Source organism: Schistocerca nitens, chromosome 12, assembly GCF_023898315.1.
Source record: "Schistocerca nitens isolate TAMUIC-IGC-003100 chromosome 12, iqSchNite1.1, whole genome shotgun sequence".
NCBI classification, from domain to species: Eukaryota; Metazoa; Arthropoda; class Insecta; order Orthoptera; family Acrididae; genus Schistocerca; species Schistocerca nitens.
In genome coordinates, this window is record NC_064625.1 from 169,027,058 (window position 1) to 169,049,024 (window position 21,967).

Here is a 21,967-nt window from a genome sequence, read left to right on the forward strand (position 1 = left end):
TAGGCTATGTGCTACTTAGCACTGGAGGAGCTAATATCTAAGGTTCTCTGAGAGAAGCTCAATGATTTGCGACGACGACGCTTGAGTGAATTTTGAAGCTCAGTTATTGGGACCACATTTCAAACGGTGAAGTGCTGAGAATGAGTGGTGTATGCAGATCGCACAAAACTAACTGAAGCTTACAGTGCGTTTTCTATGCACGAAAGATGGGAGCATACCAAAATAAGGTGAAAAGCAACAAATGGATACATAAGTAGAGGAAGACCTCATAACAGCCTGAAACGAACTTTTGCAAACGATCTTCAATGAATGGACATGGCAGATGATCAAGTTTGTTGCAGGAATCTTACTGCCCACTGGAGGAGCTAAGATCTAAGGTTCTTTAAGAGTTCTTTAAGACTTCTATGGGTTACAGTTCTTTCTCCATTGTTTTTCCAGCAGGCTGCAAGACAGATATGCCAAGGACATTATTAAATATGAAGTAACATAATGTGAATATGTTTAAAAATATAATAGATGCCAGTAATGAGTAATAATCATCTCATTTCTGAAACTGGAGCTGTTTCCTAGGTCCATAATTGTAGGCATATATTACTTAGCGCTGGAGGAGCTAAGATCTAAGGTTCTTTAAGAGTATTTCGGCTTCTATGGGTTACAGTTCTTTCTTATTAAATATGAAGTAACATAATCATAATCTGAAGATGATTAAAGTTATAATAGATGCCAGTAATGAGTGATAAACATCTCATTTCGTGGAACTGGAGCTGTTTCCTGGTTCCATAATTGTAGGCTATGTGTTACTTAGCACTGGAGGAGCTAATACGTAAGGCTCTCTGAGAGTTTTTTGGCTTCTATGGGTTACAGTTCTTTGTTCATTGTCTTTCCAGCAGGCTCCAAGACAGATATGCCAAGGACATGATTAAATATGAAGTAACACAATCGGAAGATGATTATAGTTATAATAGATGCCAGTAATGAGTCATAAACACATCATTCCATGGAACTGGAGCTGTTTCCTATTTCCATAGCTGTAGGGAGCCTGCCAAATTTATTTTGTGACTTAATAGTGTATGGCCTCAGTATGACAGATAGGAGCATTATTCAAGAAAGATTGGTGTTCATAGCCATAGGCACTGGTTAGAATGAGTGCCAAGTGAATGCACCGGTCATAGTTAGATGTAACAGCTTTCAAGTACAAGTGTCTGAGTGTTGAGAGGAGTAAGTTGAGTTAGGTGAGTAGGGAGTTGAAAGAGATGGTTGGAATGTATATGGGATGAGAGGCAGTGGTGCTGAATAAGTTCTCGGCCTGGAGGCCCGGATGATGTCACCGACACTTGACATCAAGGGCTGAGTGAGGGCTCTTCCTCCTCAGCCGTGTCGTTGCGGCGCTGGTGGTTGAGGCTGAGCACCTTGGACACGATGTCGATGTCCTCCCGGAGGGCTCCGCCCAGGAGGTTGTTCTGCAGGAGGTTGGGCCGCGGCCGGAACAGCTGCTGCTGCTGCTGCTGCCTCTGCAGGGACTGGAGGGCCGGCGTGATGGTGTCGTACTGCTGGGGGGACAGCGGCCGGAAGCCGAAGGGCGGCGGCGGCGGCTGCTGGCGCTGGGGGCGGAAGGCCTGCGGGCCCGGCTGGAAGCTGCCCAGCTGCGGGAACTGCTGGAACTGACGCACCACCTCATTATACCACACGTCCAACTAGGAGACCCCACACATACATACTAAAACATTCCCTATCTACGGTTTTCTTGGAGAAACCCAAGAGCGTTTGTAGCTTCTACGAAGAATTATATTCACACCATGAATCGCTATTGACAGGACTGAAGCATATTCATTCCATCATACGTATAAAGGTGTGCCATTATACATATTCAAAAATGCACTGAGGTTGCAAAACGTGTTGTTGTTGTTGTGGTCTTCAGTCCTGAGACTGGTTTGATGCAGCTCTCCATGCTACTCTATCCTGTGCAAGCTTCTTCATCTCCCAGTAACTACTGCAACCTACATCCTTCTGAATATGCTTAGTACATTCATCTCTTGGTCTCCCTCTACGATTTTTACCCTCCACGCTGCCCTCCAATAATAAATTGATGATCCCTTGATGCCTCAGAACATGTCCTACCAACCGATCCCTTCTTCTAGTCAAGTTGTGCCACAAACTTCTCTTCTCCCCAATCCTATTCAATACCTCCTCATTAGTTACATGATCTACCCACCTTATCTTCAGCATTCTTCTGTAGCACCACATTTCGAAAGCTTCTATTCTCTTCTTGTCCAAACTGGTTATCGTCCACGTTTCACTTCCATACGTGGCTACACTCCATACAAATACTTTCAGAAACGACTTCCTGACACTTAAATCTATACTCGATGTTAACAAATTTCTCTTCTTCAGAAACGCTTTCCTTGCCATTGCCAGTCTACATTTTATATCCTCTCTACTTCGACCATCATCAGTTATTTTACTCCCTAAATAGCAGAACTCCTTTACTACTTTAAGTGTCTCATTTCCTAATCTAATTCCCGCAGCATCACCCGACTTAATTCGACTACATTCCATTATCCTCGTTTTGCTTTTGTTGATGTTCATCTTATACCATCCTTTCAAGACACTGTCCAATCCGTTCAACCGCTCTTCCAAGTCCTTTGCTGTCTCTGACAGAATTACAATGTCATCGGCGAACCTCAAAGTTTTTATTCGTTCTCCATGGATTTTAATACCTACTCCGAACATTTCTTTTGTTTCCTTTACTGCTTGCTCAATATACAGATTGAACAACATCGGGGAGAGGCTACAACCCTGTCTCACTCCCTTCCCAACCACTGCTTCCCTTTCATTTCCTTCGACTCTTATAACTGCCATCTGGTTTCTGTACAAATTGTAAATAGCCTTTCGCTCTCCGTATTTTACCCCTGCCACCTTCAGAATTTGAAAGAGAGTATTCCAATCAACATTGTCGAAAGCTTTCTCTAAGTCTACAGATGCTAGAAACGTAGGTTTCCCTTTCCTTAATCTTTCTTCTAAGATAAGTCGTAGGGTCAGTATTGCCTCACGTGTTCCAACATTTCTACGGAATCCAAACTGATCGTCCCCGAGGTCGTCTTCTATCAGTTTTTTCATTCGTCTCTAAAGAATTCGCGTTAGTATTTTGCAGCTATGACTTTTAAACTGATAGTTCGGTAATTTTCACATCTGTCAACACCTGCTTTCTTTGGGATTGGGATTATTATATTCTTCTTGAAGTCTGAGGGAATTTCGCTTGTCTCATACATCTTGCTCACCAGATCATAGAGTTTTGTCAGGACTGGCTCTCCCAAGGCCGTCAGTAGTTCTAATGGAATGTTGTCTACTCCCAGGGCCTTGTTTCGACTCAGGTCTTTCAGTGCTCTGTCAAACTCTTCACGCAGTATCATATCTCCCATTTCATCTTCATCTACATCCTCTTCCATTTCCATAATATTGTCCTCAAGTACATCGCCCTTGTATAGACCCTCTATATACTCCTTCCACCTTTCTTCTTTACCTTCTTTGCTTAGAACTGGGTTTCCATCAAAGCTCTTGATATTCATGCAAGTGGTTCTCCTTTCTCCAAAGGTCTCTTTAATTTTCCTGTAGGCAGTATCTATCTTACCCCTAGTGAGATAAGCCTCTACATCCTTACATTTGTCCTCTACCCATCCCTGCTTAGCCATTTTGCACTTCTTGTCGATATCATTTTTGAGACGTTTGTATTCCTTTTTGCCTGCTTAATTTACTGCATTTTTATATTTTCTCCTTTCATCAATTAAATTCAATATTTTTTCTGTTACCCAAGGGTTTCTACTAGTCCTCGTCTTTTTACCTATTTGATCCCCTGCTGCCTTCACTACTTCATCCCTCAGAGCTACCCATTCTTCTTCTACTGTATTTCTTTCCCCCATTCTTGTCAGTTGTTCCCTTATGCTCTCCCTGAAAGTCTGTACAACCTCTGGTTCTTTCAGTTTATCCAGGTCCCATCACCTTAAATTCCCACCTTTTTGCAGTTTCTTCAATTTTAATCTACAGTTCATAACCAATAGATTGTGGTCAGAGTCCACATCTGCCCCTGGAAATGTCTTACAATTTAAAACCTTGTTCCTAATCTCTGTCTTACCATTATATGATCTATTTGATACCTTTTAGTATCTCCAGGGTTCTTCCATGTATACAACCTTCTTTCATGATTCTTAAACCAAGTGTTAGCTATGATTTAGTTATGCTCTGCGCAAAATTCTACCAGACGGTTACAGCGTGATTACCTGTAAATACCACATTAATGCAATAAATGCTCCAAATGATGTGCGTCAACCTCAATGCAATTGGCAATACGTGTAACGACATTCCTCTCAAGAGCGAGTAGTTCGACTTTCGTAATGTTCGCAGTAGCACTGACAATGCGCTGACGCATGTTGTCAGGCGTTGTCGGTGGACCACGATAGCAAATGTTCTTCAACTTTCCTCACACAAAGAAATCCGGGGACGTCAGATCAGGTGAACGTGCGGGCCATGAAATATGCTATTCAATACCGCTTCAACCGCACGCGAGCTATGTGACGGACATCCATCGTGTTGGAAATACATCGCCAGTCTGTCATGCAGTGAAACATCTTGTAGTAACACCGGTAGAACATTACGTAGGAAATCAGCATACATTGCACCATTTAGGTTGCCATCGATAAAATGGGGGCCAATTATCCTTCCTCGCATAATGCCGCACCATACATTAACCCGCCAGGGTCGCTCATGTTGCACTTGTCGCAGCCATCGTGGATTTTCCGTTGTCCAATAGTGCATATTATGCCGGTTTACGTTACCGCTGTTGGTGAATGACGCTTCGTCGCTAAATAGAACGCGTGCGTAAAATCTGTCTTCGTCCCGTAATTTCTCTTGTGCCGAGTGGTAGAACTGTACACGACGCTCAAAGTCGTCGCCATGCAATTCCTGGTGCATAGAAATATGGTACGGGTGCAATCGATGTTGATGTAGCATTCTCAACACCGACGTTTTTGAGATTCCTGATTCTCCCGCAATTTGTCTGCTACTGATGTGCGGATTAGCCGCGACAGCAGCTAAAACACCTACTTGGGCATCATCATTTGTTGCAGGTCGTGGTTGACGTTTCACACGTGGCTGAACACTTCCTGTTTCCTTAAATATTGTAACTATCCGGCGAACGGTCCCGACACTTGGATGATATCGTCCAGGATACCGAGCAGCATACATAGCACACGCCCGTTGTGCATTTTGATCACAATAGCCATACGTCAACACGATATCGACCTTTTCTGCAATTGGTAAACGGTCCATTTTAAAACGGGTAATATATCACGAAGCAAATACCCTCCGCATTGGCGGAATGTTACGTGATACCACGTACTTATACGTTTGTGACTATTACAGCGCCATGTATCACAAAGCGAAAAAAGTGGCCCAACTAAAACATTCGTATTTCTTTACGTACTACACGAATATGTAATACAAAATGGGGGTTCCTATTAATAAAAAAACGCAGCTGATATCCGTTTGACCTATGGCAACGTCATCTAGCGGGCCAACCATAGCACCATCTGGTTTCCCCCTTCAAGCTAGACAAGTTTTGTTCTTTGTAGTTTTTCAGTTTCACGCTTATTTCGTGAGATGTTTCTCCCGGTCAGTTTCAATGGACCACCCTGTATATCCCCGCTAAATGTAAAACTTGTTTTCCACTCATGTAATAGGAAAGTTTCATTGCGGTTTACCGTTCATACAATAATTTTATATCGCACCTTCCACTCAGTTTTACGACAGTTCTGTACCGACCTGTTCAATACGCTCCTTTACTACGCATAATGCACTTTTAAATTATTTCGTGTATTTTTTATGTAATTTTTTTGGTTTTTCTGTATTTTGAATGTAAACCACTAATTTCAAATTGTGAGGAGCCGGGCTAGTGGCTCCGGCGTTCTCCTCTTCGTCAATAGATGGCAACAGTTTTGCCACTCTGGTTTACCAATTTGCCTCCACGTTGCCACCGGCTTCTCCCTGTTCTCTGCTCATAGGCAGCGCACCGCGCCTGCTACACGGCGGCGCTCGGGGACCACAGCACAGCCTAAGTGTCGTGACACCATTTGTATACATTCCCTACCCAGGCAGTCGTCCATAGTACTGTGTGGTGTCACTTGCGCATTGACATAGGTTTCACAGCACCTAGCCCGACTGGCGGTTTCGAAGTGTTTTTTTTTTTTAAGTATATAAAAATTTTTGAATTTTTTTTGTTTTTTATGTGTGTTGCGGCGTATGAAAATTATCTCCCGTCTTTTGCTATTTCCAGTACGATACCTGAAGATGGGCTTATAACAGCCCCAAACCGGTCGTGTGAAAATAAAGAAATTTACAACTGAAGCGGTGTTCTCAACCTCTGCTGTTCACGATCGGTTTGAAGAACAGTCTGGGCGATTCGAGCGAATGATTCGACCACCCATGTCGCCCGGCATGAATCCCATCGAACGTTTATGGGATGTAATGGAGAGGTCAATTCGTGCAAAAAATCTGCACCAGCAACACATCGGCAATTGTGAACGGCTATGTAGGCAGCAGGGCTCAATATTTCTGCAGGAGACTTCCAACGACTATTTGAGTCCGTGCCGCTTCGAGTTGCTGCACTATTACAGCCAATACGAAGTCCGACACGGTGTTAGGAGGTAGCCCATGGGTTTTGCCACCTCAGTATAGGAGTGAAAGTTTGTCAGTTGCTGTTGTCAGCTATAACTATCAGTCCACAGTGCTGTAGAAGATGTGTAGCGTACCAGTCTTGTACCGTAAATCAACAGCTACAAACATCCTTGAAAATGAACACCACAGATTGGTATGAACAAAGCTGACGCCTAATGGGAAGGTGGGCAAACGATATTGGGAAACGTCTGGGAGCAATACTGATCCCTCGAAAACAGCGTGATGTGACTTTTGTTCAGCAGTAGTTGGAAGATGGCTGATGAGTACAATGACGGTATTACTGAAGTAATGGGCTCTAACTAACACTGTTCTAATAACTGGATGACATTAGAATCAGAATATTTGTCGTGGACGTTCTCTTGCATACATCTACATTTTTTTTACAAAATCTGCTGTGCATAATGTAAAGTTGAAATATTGTCTGAAAAATTCTACATATCGTTAGTGTCCAGTGTCTTGAAAGGAGGATATATGACGAACATCAACAAAAGCAAAACGAGGATAATGGAATGTAGTCGAAGTAAATCGGGTGATGCTGAGGGAAATAGATTAGGAAATGAGACACTTAAAGTAGTAAAGGAGTTTTGCTATTTGGGGAGCAAAATAACTGATGATGGTCGAAGTAGAGAGGATATAAAATGTAGACTGGCAATGGCAAGGAAAGCGTTTCTGAAGAAAAAGAATTTGTTAACATCGAATATAGATTTAAGTGTCAGGAAGTCGTTTCTGAAAGTATTTGTATGGAATGTAGCCATGTACGGAAGTGCAACGTCGACGATAAATAGTTTAGACAAGAAGAGAATAGAAGCTTTCGAGATGTGGTGGTACAGAAGAATGCTGAAGATTAGATGGGTAGATCACATAACTAATGAGGAGGTATTGAATAGAATTGGGGAGAAGAGGAGTTTGTGGCACAACTTGACTAGAAGAAGGGATCGGTCGGTAGGACATGTTATGAGGCATCAAGGGATCACAAATTTAGCATTGGAGGGCAGCGTGGAGGGTAAAAATCGCAGAGGGAGACCAAGAGATGAATACGCTAAGCAGATTCAGAAGGATGTAGGCTGCAGTAGGTACTGGGAGATGAAGCAGCTTGGACAGGATAGAGTAGCATGGACAGCTGCATCAAACCAGTCTGAGGACTGAAGACCACAACAACATCCTTAGAATCACCCCACTACCACACATGGTGACTAAACTGAACCCAGCTTGAAAGGAAACTTCACCACAGGTAATTTTCAACCTTTACTGCTCATACAGGATGCAAAAAGGCGACGTGAACAAAATTTTACAGTGTTTAGAGAAGGTAACAAAGAAACACGTTTTTATGTGGCAAAATTGTCACAGCTGCATCGTTTCTTTGCTAAGGCTCCATAAGATTTTGATGGTAGTGGGAATTCAAGACAGTGTCCAAACTGATATGCAGCGAACAATGATTTAGAGACGTTGATTAGTTTGTCGTCCGTTAGTATGGTCCACTACTGCATCTGTGCGCTAATCATTGTCTAACGTGCCAAAACAACGAGGCGTTTCACACATAGTGGTTGCAGCCTTAATGGGAAGAGCAAGCAAGTCTTCACAGGGTCTATCAGTATCTCGTACACTTCATGTTTCCCCATAAAACGAAGCCGGCCGCTGTCGTCGAGCGGTTCTCCGCGCTTCAGTCCGGAACCACGCAGCTGCTACAGTCGCAGGTTCGAATCCTGCCTCGGACATAGATGTGAGTGATGTCTTTAGGTTAGTTAGGATTAAGTAGTTCTAAGTCTAGGGGACTGATGACCTCAGATGTTAGGTCCCATAGAGCCATTTGAACCACAAAAAGAAAATCGTAGTAGTGAGGTCAGGAGAACGTAATAGCTGCATTATCTCCGTGTTTACGCAAGGACGGTAGCTTCACAGCAATACAGCTAAGGTGCGCTGGTTGCCGTGCTGGCAGGCGTTAACCGCAGTCATGAACACACTACTCGGAGGATATCCTCCTCTCTTCCCGTGTAGCATATACGCTACATGGGTCGCCCGAAAGTAATGCCTCTTTTTTTTTTTTTTTTTTTTAGGTAACTTTGGATGTCCACACCAGATGTCGTTGGTGTAGTGTTAATGCTTGAACCTTCCTCTTTCATTTGGAGTTGGTTCCTTTTTTCTGCGGCAGTTGGCGCCAACAAGGGAGTGTTGCAAAGTGGAGTGTCACATGAACGGCGATGAGTGATTGAGTTCCTTATTGCTGAGGAACTGCGCTGATTGGACTCCATCGACGCTTGCTAAAGGGCTATGGAGACGATACACGAGCAATGTGAGGCAACGGATACGGTATTTTCAAAGTTCTGAAAAGGGTATGCATGACATCTACATCTACAAGGGTACTCTGCAATTCACACTTAAGTGCCTGGCAGAGGGTTCATCGAACCATTTTCATACTACTTCTCTACCATTCCACTCTCGAATGGCGCGTGGGAGAAAGGAACACTTAAATCTTTCCGTTCGAGCTCTGATTTCTCTTATATTATTATGATGATCATTTCTCCCTACGTAGGTGGGTGTCAACAAAATATTTTCTCATTCCAAAGAGAAAGTTGGTGATTGAAATTTCGTAAATAGATCTCGCCCGCAAAGAAAACCGCCTTTGTTTCAGTGACTGCCACCCCCAACTCGCGTATCATATCAGTGACACTCTCACCCCTATTGCGCGATACCACGAAACGAGCTGCCCTTCTTTGCACTTTTTCGATATCCTCCGTCAATCCTACATGGTAAGGATCCCACACCGCGCAGCAATATTCCAACAGAGGACGGACAAGTGTAATGTAGCTGTCTCTTTAGTGGGTTTGTCGCATCTTCTAAGTGTTCTGCCAACAAAGCGCAGTCTTTGTTTCGCCTTCCCCACAATATTATCTATGTGGTCGTTCCAATTTAAGTTGCTCGTAATTGTAATTCCTAGGTATTTAGTCGAAATGACAGCCCTTAGATTTGAGCGATTTACCGTATACCTAAAATGTATCGGATTTCTTTTAGTACCCATGTGGATGACCTCGCACTTTGCTTTCTTTAGTGCCAATTGCCTCTTTTCGCACCAAACAGAAATTTTGTCTAGATGAATTTCTAATTCGAATTGATCGTCTGATGATTTTACTAGACGGTAAATTACAGCGTCATCTGCAATCAATCTAAGGGGTCTACTCAGATCATCACCTAGATCATTTATGTAAATCAGGAACAGCAGAGGGCCTGCAACACTACCTAGCGGAACGCCAGATATCACTTCTGTCCTACTCGATGATTTACCGTCTATCACTACGATCTGTGAGCTCTCTGAGAGGAAATCACGAATCCAGTCACACAACTGAGACGATACTCCATATGCACGCAATTTGATCAATAGAAGCTTGTGAGGAACGGTATCAAAAGCCTTCTGGAAATGTAGGAATATGGAATCGATCTGAGATTCATTGTCAACAGCACTCAGTACTTCATGGGAATAAAGAGCCAGCTGTATCGCACAAGAACGATACTTTCTGAATCCGTGTTGGTTATGTATCGATAAGTCATTTTCTTCAAGGTGATTCATAATGTTCGAGTACAGTACGTGCTCCAAAATCCTACTGCAAATTGAGGTCAGTGATGTGGGTCTGTAATTCAGTGGGTTATTGCTATTTCCTTTCTTGAATATTGATGTGACCTGTACTACTTTCCAGTCTTTAGGAACATTGTGTTCCTAGTGGGACTTCAACTTAATGGGAAAACTCCGACGATTTAGATTCCATCCTTAACTGCGGAAAGGCTTCGTCCGTCGCTACTGCACAGCTGATTAACTATTCTGTTAACACTAGACAAAACAAGTGGACTGTGTTATAGGGGGTGGCCAAGATGAAAGAGGCCCTGTGTTATACCGGGCAACGGCCTTGCCGCAGTGGATACACCGGTTCCCGTGAGATCACCGAAGTTAAGCGCTGTCGGGCGTGGCCGGCACTTGGATGGGTGACCATCCAGGCCGCTATGCGCTGTTGCCATTTTTCTGGGTGCACTCAGCCTCGTGATGACAATTGAGGAGCTACTCGACCGAATAGTAGCGGCTTCGGTCAAGAATACCATCATAACGATCGGGAGAGCGGTGTGCTGACCCCACGCCCCTCCTATCCGCATCCTCAACTGAGGATGACACGGCGGTCGGATGGTCCCGGTAGGCCACTCGTGGCCTGAAGACGGAATGAGTGCTGTGTTATACCGAGCGTGATATTTGAAGCTATCTGGCTACTCTTATTCCGTAACGCTAGGACCGTTGTTCGACCGGGGTGACGCCATGTCGAGCGGTGATTTACTGATCAGCTGTGCGATGTCAGCAGTCAGTTTGAAACTTGTTGTGAATATAATTCTGCAGGATGCCTTTATCAATGAAACAAAGGTAGAATTGTTGACTTTATAATGTTACTTAAAATCCGTCTTGATTGCAAATTTTTTTTTATTATTCATATGACCGGTTTCGGTTCATTCAGAACCATCTTCAGATCTGATATTTCAGTTACAGAAGTAACCCGTCCAAATCCAGCAACTTTCACATGCTACGTCACATGTGACGTAGCATGTGACGTAGCATGTGAAAGTTGCTGGATTTGGACGGGTTACTTCTGTAACTGAAATATCAGATCTGAAGATGGTTCTGAATGAACCGAAACCGGTCATATGAATAATAAAAAAAATTTGCAATCAAGACGGATTTTAAGTAATATTATAAAATCACTGATTGCTGTTATCCCATAAGACATTATGTCTGTTTTTGCAAAGAATTGTTGACTGTTGAAACTCTTTTTGGATGTCAATCGTTTAAAACGTTAAATGGAAGATTCACGATAAAATAAGCAGAAACAGCTGCCCGTACAAAAAGTGCTGTCCTGATGTTGATCACTGCATTTAGGGCAGCAGATGCAGTCACTAATTTCAAACGTGACCGTGTAAAGAAAGTTTGTTCGCTGGATAACATTGAACGTGTTCAGGAGAATATGGTAAATGGTCCACGGTAATCAACTAGACGTCTATCCCCACAGCTAAATATCTAACGAACGTCATGCCAGAACATGTTGAAGCCATTACATACGCAAGCATACAATGTAAGTGTGATGCAATCATTAAAACAACGATTACGCATAACGACAGCACTATTACTCATGCATGTCACTGATGGTTATCTGGATGCAAATCGCTACTTTACCTCAGATGAGGCATGGCTTCACTTTAGCGGATCGTGACCTCTCAAAACACACGCTATTAGTCAACAGATGATCCCAGGGAACACTTTGAGGTGCATCTGCGTGATTGGAAAGTAGGAATTTGGTGGGCAGTTTCAGACCAACGGATTAAACGCCACATTTTCTTTAATAACACCGTCAACTCACAAGTGTATGTAAGCGAATTGTGCAACCATTCACAGCGCAGCTAACGGAGGAAGAACGAGAGTATGCGGGTTTCCAGTAACACAGTGCTACTGCGCCATGTCATACGTCCATGAAGCTTTCAGAGAAGAACGCTCAGTTTCCGCAGGTTTATGGCGTCCCAGATCGCCCGATCTGTCTACCTGTGATTTTTCATTTGTGGGGCACTTGAAAGGTTAAAGTCTACAGTAACAACCAGCATACAATTCGAGAGTTTAAAACAAACATTCAGAATGCGATTGCAAAAATCACACCAAATTAAATGATAAAAGGTTCCAGAAACATATTGAGACGTGCTGAGTGTTTGCCGAAGTTTATGATGAACATTTTCAGTACCCCTGTGAACTGCTTAGCTACTGGATATTCAGTATGCTGTTTTTCATAACAATAATTTACTTGTATTCAGTGTTTACAACAGACGACTGAACTGTCTATGTGAAAGGAGTCTCTTTTATTTTGGCCACCCTGTTCCACTGAGCAAATAAAAAGTTTGCTTCCACACTACTGTTGTACTATGCTTAAAACTGTATACACTGACTGACTTTAATAACAGAGTTATTACATGGATACATGGGAGTCACAGTTAAGCGTGTTATTTTCCTTGACCCACTTCTCCCAATCGAACAACTGAGGAAAATTTAACTTCTTTCATCATATTAGATGTTTCGGGAAAGTCTGCAACTGTGTCATTCATGATTTAAATAATGAAACTGCACCAGTTACTTACGTTTTGATGCTTAGCACAACGCGTTTCGAGAATTTTTTTCTCATTTGCAAGTGCATTTGTGCATTTGTTTACGTGACAATGTTTGGTGATGTTTTCATATGTGATTATCCGCCTCTTTTGCATCTTTTTCCGGTTAGACTGATTAATTTTGTTAGAATTTCTGATTGCAATCTAATCACAAAGAAATGCGAGAGAGGCAGAAAATCACACATCGCCAAATATATTCATGTAAACAAATGCACAAATGCACTTGAAAATGAGGATAAATTCTCGGAACGTGTGGTGATAAGCATCAAAACACAAGGAACTGGTGCACCTTTCATTATTTAAATCATGACTGAGTAAAAGATTGTCGTTTTCTGACAGTAGTGGGAAACTGTGGTGAGGTCCGGTCGTCGTAGAACTCTAATCGTTGTCTTTCTGCTAGTGGGACGTTCTCCAACATTTATGTTAGTACTTCAAGGCTTGAAGGCTAATGTCCACAGTTTTCCGACTGCTTTGTACCCAAAACTTTGACCCTGGAATGCGATCTGTGAGACAGTAACATCTTAATGCTACGAAGGGGTAAGGATAAAGATGCAGTAACTTCTTCTGTGTGTATTGGGTAGTAAATGTGGCCCAATCGCATGATCGTGAACAATACCTCCCTCATAAATATCTGTTGACAGTGGACCACATGATTTGCCTTAAGATTTTCAAACTTCCAGACATGGTTGTTGTTGTGGCTCTTGAATATTACCTCCCTTTTCAGTAAACAAAACATACGTTCGGAAATCTCGTAGCAGTAACATGGAAATGCCTTACAAATCACATTCCAGGGCCAACTCTTTGCATACGAAGCAGTCAGAGAACTGTTTACCTTACGCTAAGGGAAGGTCTACAAACCACTCAAGAGCCCCAAGCAGGAAACCGGCGCACTTCTCGTATTTTTTTCATGAAAAGATGTTTCTTTTTATCTCCCCTAATAATTCTACATATCTGTATAAGTAATTTTGTACACCCTGTATGCGATACTAATCATACATAGCTGATTTCCTGAGACATAATGAATCTCACGTTTGATAGTGATCTACGCTGAAGCAATGAATTACAATTTGTACCAGCACCAGGATTCGAACCTTGGTTTCCTAGTTACTAGGCACATGTGCTATCCATGACGCCCCCTCGGCACTACAGCTATCACAGCTGCACAGATTACGTCTCTGTCCCTGATATAAACTCCAATTCACTCATCAGCCATTGCTACTCTCCATCTAACCTGACTCACATCAGTATTGCCAAGGCATGCCACCTTAGAAATGAGCAAAGTAGGGTTAATCCTGATTATACTTCAGGCATAAATGATATAATAATCATACACTGTTGATGTTCCTAAGATACGAGGTGCATTCAAGTTCTAAGGCCTCCGATTTTTTTTCTAATTAACTACTCACCCGAAATCGATGAAACTGGCGTTACTTCTCGACGTAATCGCCCTGCAGACGTACACATTTTTCACAACGCTGACACCATGATTCCGTGGCAGCGGCGAAGGCTTCTTTAGGTGTCTGTTTTCACCACTGGAAAATCGCTGAGGCAATAGTAGCACGGCTGGTGAATGTGCGGCCACGGAGAGTGTCTTTCATTGTTGGAAAAAGCCAAAAGTCACTAGGAGCCTGGTCAGGTGAGTAGAGAGTATGAGGAATCACTTCAAAGTTGTTATCACGAAGAAACTGTTGCGTAACGTTATCTCGATGTGCGGGTGCGTTGTCTCGGTGAAACAGCACACGTGCAGCCCTTCCCGGACGTTTCTGTTGCAGTGCAGGAAGGAATTTATTCTTCAAAACATTTTCGTAGGATGCACCTGTTACCGTAGTGCCCTTTGGAACGCAATGGGTAAGGATTACGCCCTCGCTGTCACAGAACATGGACACCATCATTTCTTCAGCACTGGCGGTGGCGGTGAATCTGTGTGCTTCCATTGAGCTGACTGGCGCTTTGTTTCTGGATTGAAAAATGGCATCCACGTCTCATCCATTGTCACAACTGACGAAAAGAAAGTCCCCTTCATGCTGTCGTTGCGCGTCAACATTGCTGGGCAACATGCCACACGGGCAGCCATGTGGTCGTCCGTCAGCATTCGTGGCACCCACCTGGATGACACTTTTCGCATTTTCAGGTCGTCATACAGGAGTGTGTGCACAGAACCCACAGAAATGCCAACTCTGGAGGCGATCTTTTCAACAGTCATTCGGCGATCCCCCAAAACAATTCTCTCCACTTTCTCGATCGTGTCGTCAGACCGGCTTGTGCGAGCCCGAGGTTGTTTCGGTTTGTTGCCACACGATGTTCTGCCTTCATTAAACTGTCGCACCTACGAACGCACATTCGACACATCCATAACTCCATCACCACATGTCTCCTTCAACTGTCGATGAATTTCAATTGGTTTCACACCACGCAAATTCAGAAAACGAATGATTGCACACTGTTCAAGTAAGGAAAACGTCGCCATTTTAAGTATTTAAAACAGTTCTCATTCGCGCCGCTGGCGGTAAAATTCCATCTGCCGTACAGTGCTGCCATCTCTGGGACGTATTGACAATGAATGCGGCCTCATTTTAAAACAATGCGCATGTTTCTATCTCTTTCCAGTCCAGAGAAAAAAAATCGGAGGCCTTAGAACTTGAATGCACCTCGTATAATGAGCCTCACCTTATCTACAGTGATGAAGCAACTGTGGTAACTGCAGTGCCTATGGTGCATGCAAAGCAGATATGTCTAGTAAGGAGGGGACACGGGATGGAATCCCAGTGCTGGTAAAAAAAAAAAAAAATTAATTCATTGTTTCAAATGGTTCAAATGGCTCTGAGCACTATGGGACTTAACATCTGAGGTTTAAAAATGGCTCTGAGCACTATGGGACTTAACTGCTGTCGTCATCAGTCCCCTAGAACTTAGAACTACTTAAACCTAACTACCCTTAGGGCATCACACACATCCATGCCTGAGGGAGGATTCGAACCTGCAACCTGCAACCTGCAACCATAGCGGCCGGCCATTGTTTCAGCCTCCATCATTGTGTTATAATACTGTTATGAAAGTAAACTCTTGGTTATCTTCCATTACGTGGCGTGGTCCCATGGGGGAACTATGAACATTATTTTGTGTGAATCCCTGCAAATTGCGCAAGCTTAAAGGCTCACCTCTGATGGAGTGTGCTACTGACGATGAGAGTGAACCTACCGAAACGTCCTGCGGCTGCGGCTGTACGGGCAGCGAGAAGGGCACTGACTGCTGTATCAGCACCTGCTGTCCCCTGCCGTCTGGGACCTGCCTACTCAGCACGGGGCTCGTGCCGGACTGCAGCAGCTGCTGCTGTTGCTGCTGCTGCTGCGCCCGCAGCTGCAGAGCAGACATTTCACTTTATATATGTAGGAAGAGAAGATTTAATCCAATATTTTTTTAATTTACTTACTAGAACATCACTGCAACTAGCATTTCATGTTTGAATGCAGTAACGTTCATGACAGATCATGAATGCAATGTATGTGTCAAAGGTAAAAAGCTATCTTTTGTGTAATATAACTACAATTTAACAATTTCCAGTTTATTTTACTTTACGTAAATGGCCTAATCTTTTTTGATTGCATTGACTTAGAAAGTGTAAATCTTTTACACCGACAGGAGAATTTAAAATTAAGGTTGTGACATAAATCTGAAAATTCGCCTAACTGTTTCACAGGAAAATAGGTCTTAACAAACTGAGAGACAGACAAATGGATAAAAATAAGAAAAAAATATTTCCCTGAGATATTGTTACAAACTAACAATTTTTTATTTTTTCCTGTAATTGTATTGTAAAACCTTGGTTCTTGCCATGTTTTATGATTCTAAGTTAACGGAAAGCACCCTATAACTTTTCATAAGTGAGTTTTTGAGTATCAAAACATATGACATAAGTGGCCGAATACACTCCTGGAAATGGAAAAAAGAACACATTGACACCGGTGTGTCAGACCCACCATACTTGCTCCGGACACTGCGAGAGGGCTGTACAAGCAATGATCACACGCACGGCACAGCGGACACACCAGGAACCGCGGTGTTGGCCGTCGAATGGCGCTAGCTGCGCAGCATTTGTGCACCGCCGCCGTCAGTGTCAGCCAGTTTGCCGTGGCATACGGAGCTCCATCGCAGTCTTTAACACTGGTAGCATGCCGCGACAGCGTGGACGTGAACCGTATGTGCAGTTGACGGACTTTGAGCGAGGGCGTATAGTGGGCATGCGGGAGGCCGGGTGGACGTACCGCCGAATTGCTCAACACGTGGCGCGTGAGGTCTCCACAGTACATCGATGTTGTCGCCAGTGGTCGGCGGAAGGTGCACGTGCCCGTCGACCTGGGACCGGACCGCAGCGACGCACGGATGCACGCCAAGACCGTAGGATCCTACGCAGTGCCGTAGGGGACCGCACCGCCACTTCCCAGCAAATTAGGGACACTGTTGCTCCTGGGGTATCGGCGAGGACCATTCGCAACCGTCTCCATGAAGCTGGGCTACGGTCCCGCACACCGTTAGGCCGTCTTCCGCTCACGCCCCAACATCGTGCAGCCCGCCTCCAGTGGTGTCGCGACAGGCGTGAATGGAGGGACGAATGGAGACGTGTCGTCGTCAGCGATGAGAGTCGCTTCTGCCTTGGTGCCAATGATGGTCGTATGCGTGTTTGGCGCCGTGCAGGTGAGCGCCACAATCAGGACTGCATACGACCGAGGCACACAGGGCCAACACCCGGCATCATGGTGTGGGGAGCGATCTCCTACACTGGCCGTATACCACTGGTGATCGTCGAGGGGACACTGAATAGTGCACGGTACATCCAAACCGTCATCGAACCCATCGTTCTACCATTCCTAGCCCGGCAAGGGAACTTGCTGTTCCAACAGGACCATGCACGTCCGCATGTATCCCGTGCCACCCAACGTGCTCTAGAAGGTGTAAGTCAACTACCCTGGCCAGCAAGATCTCTGGATCTGTCCCCCATTGAGCATGTTTGGGACTGGATGAAGCGTCGTCTCACGCGGTCTGCACGTCCAGCACGAACGCTGGTCCACCTGAGGCGCCAGGTGGAAATGGCATGGCAAGCCGTTCCACAGGACTACATCCAGCATCTCTACGATCGTCTCCATGGGAGAATAGCAGCCTGCATTGCTGCGAAAGGTGGATATACACTGTACTAGTGCCGACATTGTGCATGCTCTGTTGCCTGTGTCTATGTGCCTGTGGTTCTGTCAGTGTGATCATGTGATGTATCTGACCCCAGGAATGTGTCAATAAAGTTTCCCCTTCCTGGGACAATGAATTCACGGTGTTCTTACTTCAATTTCCAGGAGTGTATTTTGAGAGCCTGAAATATTTTACATCGCTCAGGGACCACAGAATTTAGTTCGTGACACGGAAGTAAACTTGATATGCCAATCTGTTCAAGAGTAAAAGGAAGCAGACGGAGAGAGAGACGAATAAAGAAATGAGAAAAAAAAAATTGTGTCACATACTTAAAAATTAACGACTTTCTGATATTTCTTTTATCTGCACTGTGAAACGTAGCATCATGCCAAATTTCATGATTCAACGTGAACGGGGAGTACCCTATAGGTTTTGATGACTGCGTTTTCGAGTATCAAAACGTCTACATCTACATAGATACTCCGCTAGCCACCAAGCGGTGAGTACGGAGGGCACAGTTCGTGCCAAAGTCATATTCACACCCTCCCCCTCTGTTCCGCTCGCGGATCCCGCGAGGGAAATGCGACTGTTTGAACCCCTCAGTACGAGCTCTTATTTCCCTTATCTTTGAATGGTGATCATTGCGCGATTTGGAAGTTGGTGGTAATAATATGTGCTTTACATCCTCGGTGAAGATCGGATTTAGGAATTTAGTGAGCAGCCCCTTCCGTTTAGCGCGCCGTCTGTCTGAATGTGTGTCCCACTTCAAACTTTCTGTGAGATTTGTAACGCTCTCGCGACGGCTAAATGTTCACGAATCTTGCCGCTATTCTTTGGACCTTCTCAGTCTCTTCAATGAGACACAACTGGTAAGGGTCCCATACAGACGAACAATACTGCAAGACTGGACGAACTAACGTATTGTAAGCCATTTCCTTTGTTAAAGGACTCCATCGCTTCAGGATTCTATCAATAAACCGCAATCTAGAGTTCGCCTTACCCCATACTTGTGTAATCTGATCATTCCATTTGAGATCATTTCGAATAATCATACCCAGATACTTGACTGATGTTACAGCTTCCAAAGACTGATCATTTATTTTGTACTCACACATTAATGGGGATGTTCGCCTTGTTATACGCAGTAGATTACACTTACTGATATTGAGAGATAACTGCCAGTCATTACACCACGCATTTATTTTCTGCAAATCCTCATTGATTTGTTCACAACTTTCGTGTGATACTACTTTCCTGTAGACTACAGCATCATAGCGAAACAGTCTAACGCCACTGTCAATGCCATCAATCAGATCGTTTATGTAAATCGTAAAAAGCAGCGGACCTATTACACTGCCCTGGGGCACACCTGATGTTACGCTTGTTTCTGTTGAAGTCACTACATTCAGGACGACACACTGCTCCCTGACTGTTAGAAAACTTCCCATCCAACCGCATATGTCATTGGATAGACCGTAAGCGCGCACGTAGCAAGCGACAGTGCGGAACTGAGTCGAACGCCTTTCGAAAGTCGAGAAATATGGCATCAACCTGGGAGCCGGTATCTAGAGCCTGTTGTATATCACGCACAAAGAGAGCCAGCTGTGTCTCGCATGACCGCTGTTTCTTAAAACCGTGCCGACTTCTGCAGATGAGCTTCTTATGGCCATATCTTTTGAGTGCATTGTCTTAGAAGCTTAAAATTCTTACACCGCCAGGGGACCGTAGACCCTAGTATGTGACACAAATTTTAACTTGATGTGTCCAGCTGTTCGTGAGAAAAAGTTTGAGAGAGGCAGAAAGACAGAAGGACAACAATGCTATGACATAAGGGTTCTGTTTTATAAGATTGACACACAGAATCCTAAAAGTCACGTGGAGGAAAACACGAATCTAGGAAATTTCTTCTAAATTCATACAAGGTTGAGATAAACTGACATACGGCCGGGAGAGCGGCGTGCTGACCACATGCCCCTCCCTATCCACATCCAGTGACGCCTGTGGGCTCAGGATGACACGGCGACCGGTCGGTGCCGTTGGGCCTTCGTGGCCTGTTTGAGCGGAGTTTCTGTTTTTAAGAGTCGAGTTGCTTCGAGAAGTGGGCTAAAGTGCTGCAAACGGCTCGCAAAACAAAAAAAGGGTTTAATTTTCTTTCCACGTATCTCCTCGGTTTCCTTTACTGCTTGCCTAATGTGTTGACTGTCGGGTAGTCAGAAACCCATGATGAGTTAGTTTTGAGTCGTTTGTCGGCCTGTGTGGCTGAGCTACCTGTTGCTGAGGCGATGCGGGCGTCGGCAGGAAAGCCGGCAGGCGCTGACTCAGCGCTGGGGAAAACCCGCGAAACTGCGCCGCGTTGTTGTTGTTGTTGTTGACGTTGTTGCGCGGCAGGGGCGGGGGCGGCGGCTTCAGCTCGGCGCCCACGCTGGGCAGCACGTCCACGACGCCGGGGTTGGCCGTCGCCGACTGCTGCTCCTGCCTCTGGGACCTGTCACACACACACAGGGTAGCCAACCAGTGAGTCGTCAGGGTAACCAACCTACTTCCAAACTTCACTCTACTACTTAGTCTTCTGTGATCCCTTGTGGTTAAGGTTTTGATCAATTAGTATCTTGTCAGTGAAGAATGCAAAAGAAAAAAAGAAAAAAAACTACAGTAGGGAAAGGTGGGGCACAGTGTAACAAAACAGTTATTTTCTTAATTTTGAAAAATTTGTTTGTAAGGACATTGTTCTTCTCATACATTTTTCCTGCCTTAACGATCATCTCACAGCCTCAGTAAGGCTTTGAAACTGGTGTAGTTACTGAGAAGGTCAAGTAAAATTGTAAACTGTTACAGTGTGCCCAGTGTGGGGTAGAGTGTAACACATATTGACTGTAGTGTAACAAGTATTTTTATTGTAACTAGTATTACTCACCTGCCTCAGAATACTTCCTAAAGGCTAGAAAAATTAAAATTTAAACCCTTTGAAAATAATTTCAATTTTTTTAATACTTTTCATTGAACATAAACACTTTAGATCTATGTCAAACATAAGGCATCTGGAGATTAAAGAAATGCTTTGAAGCAATTTAGGTGTGGGCTGCTGGAGTTTTTCACCAGTAGGTTTGAACAACATGTAAGTATTTTCGATTCCCTGGAGGGAAGGCAACGTTCATTTTGGGGAACACTATTGAGAAAATTTAGAGAACTGGCAGTTGAAGCTGATTGCAGAATGATTGTACTGCTGCTTAGACACTTTTCGTGAAAGAACCACAAAGGTAAGATAAGAAAAATTGGGACTCATACGGAGGCATACACACAGTAATTTTTGCCTCGCATCATTTGTAAGTAGAACAGGAAAGGAAATGCCTAGTTGGTGCCTTCTGCTACGCACTTCACGGAGTATGTATGAGGATGTAGATATAACGGGCGATCAAAAAGTTAGTATAAATTTGAAAACTTAAAAAACCATGGAAAACGTAGATAGGTAAAAATTGACACACATGCTTACAATGACATGGGTTTTTATTAGAGCAAAGAAAAGCAAAGTTCACAAAATGTCCGACAGGTGGCGCTGGAAAGCAAAACGTCAGTGACTGCGCATGGCAATCGTGTATAAAAGGAGCTGTAATGAGAGAGAAAATCAGATGCCCCAGCAGTCGCAGCATGTCGACGCTACCTGAAAAGGCGCTTTTAGTGAAGAATGAGAATGGGAATGGGGAATGTGCTGGTTCAGCGTTACGATCCTATCGCCATAGGAAGGGGATTCGAACGGGTAAAGGTCCATAGACAAATGCAGCTGTGGCGAGAATGATTTCGAAGTTCGAAGCCACGGGTTCTTTAGACGATAGACCCCGTAGTGACCGGCCGAGCACAAGGCGTAATGCTGCTGAGACAGTTCAGGAAGAAA

General features: G+C 44.2%; 1 protein-coding gene and 1 pseudogene across 1 annotated transcript in view; one reads left to right on the plus strand and one right to left on the minus strand.

The window, feature by feature from the left end:
• Positions 1 to 1,340: 1,340 nt before the first annotated feature.
• LOC126214984 (putative mediator of RNA polymerase II transcription subunit 12) overlaps positions 1,341 to 21,967 on the minus strand; it is a 137,384-nt gene continuing 116,757 nt past the window's right edge. The window contains exons 8-10 of the mRNA XM_049941615.1: positions 20,347 to 20,563; positions 16,099 to 16,257; positions 1,341 to 1,661 (exon numbers count right to left, since the gene is read on the minus strand). Of these exons, the coding sequence (XP_049797572.1) occupies positions 1,341 to 1,661; positions 16,099 to 16,257; positions 20,347 to 20,563 (697 nt within the window). The remainder of the gene's footprint in view (positions 1,662 to 16,098; positions 16,258 to 20,346; positions 20,564 to 21,967) is intronic.
• On the plus strand, positions 10,613 to 10,730 carry LOC126215435 (5S ribosomal RNA; annotated as a pseudogene).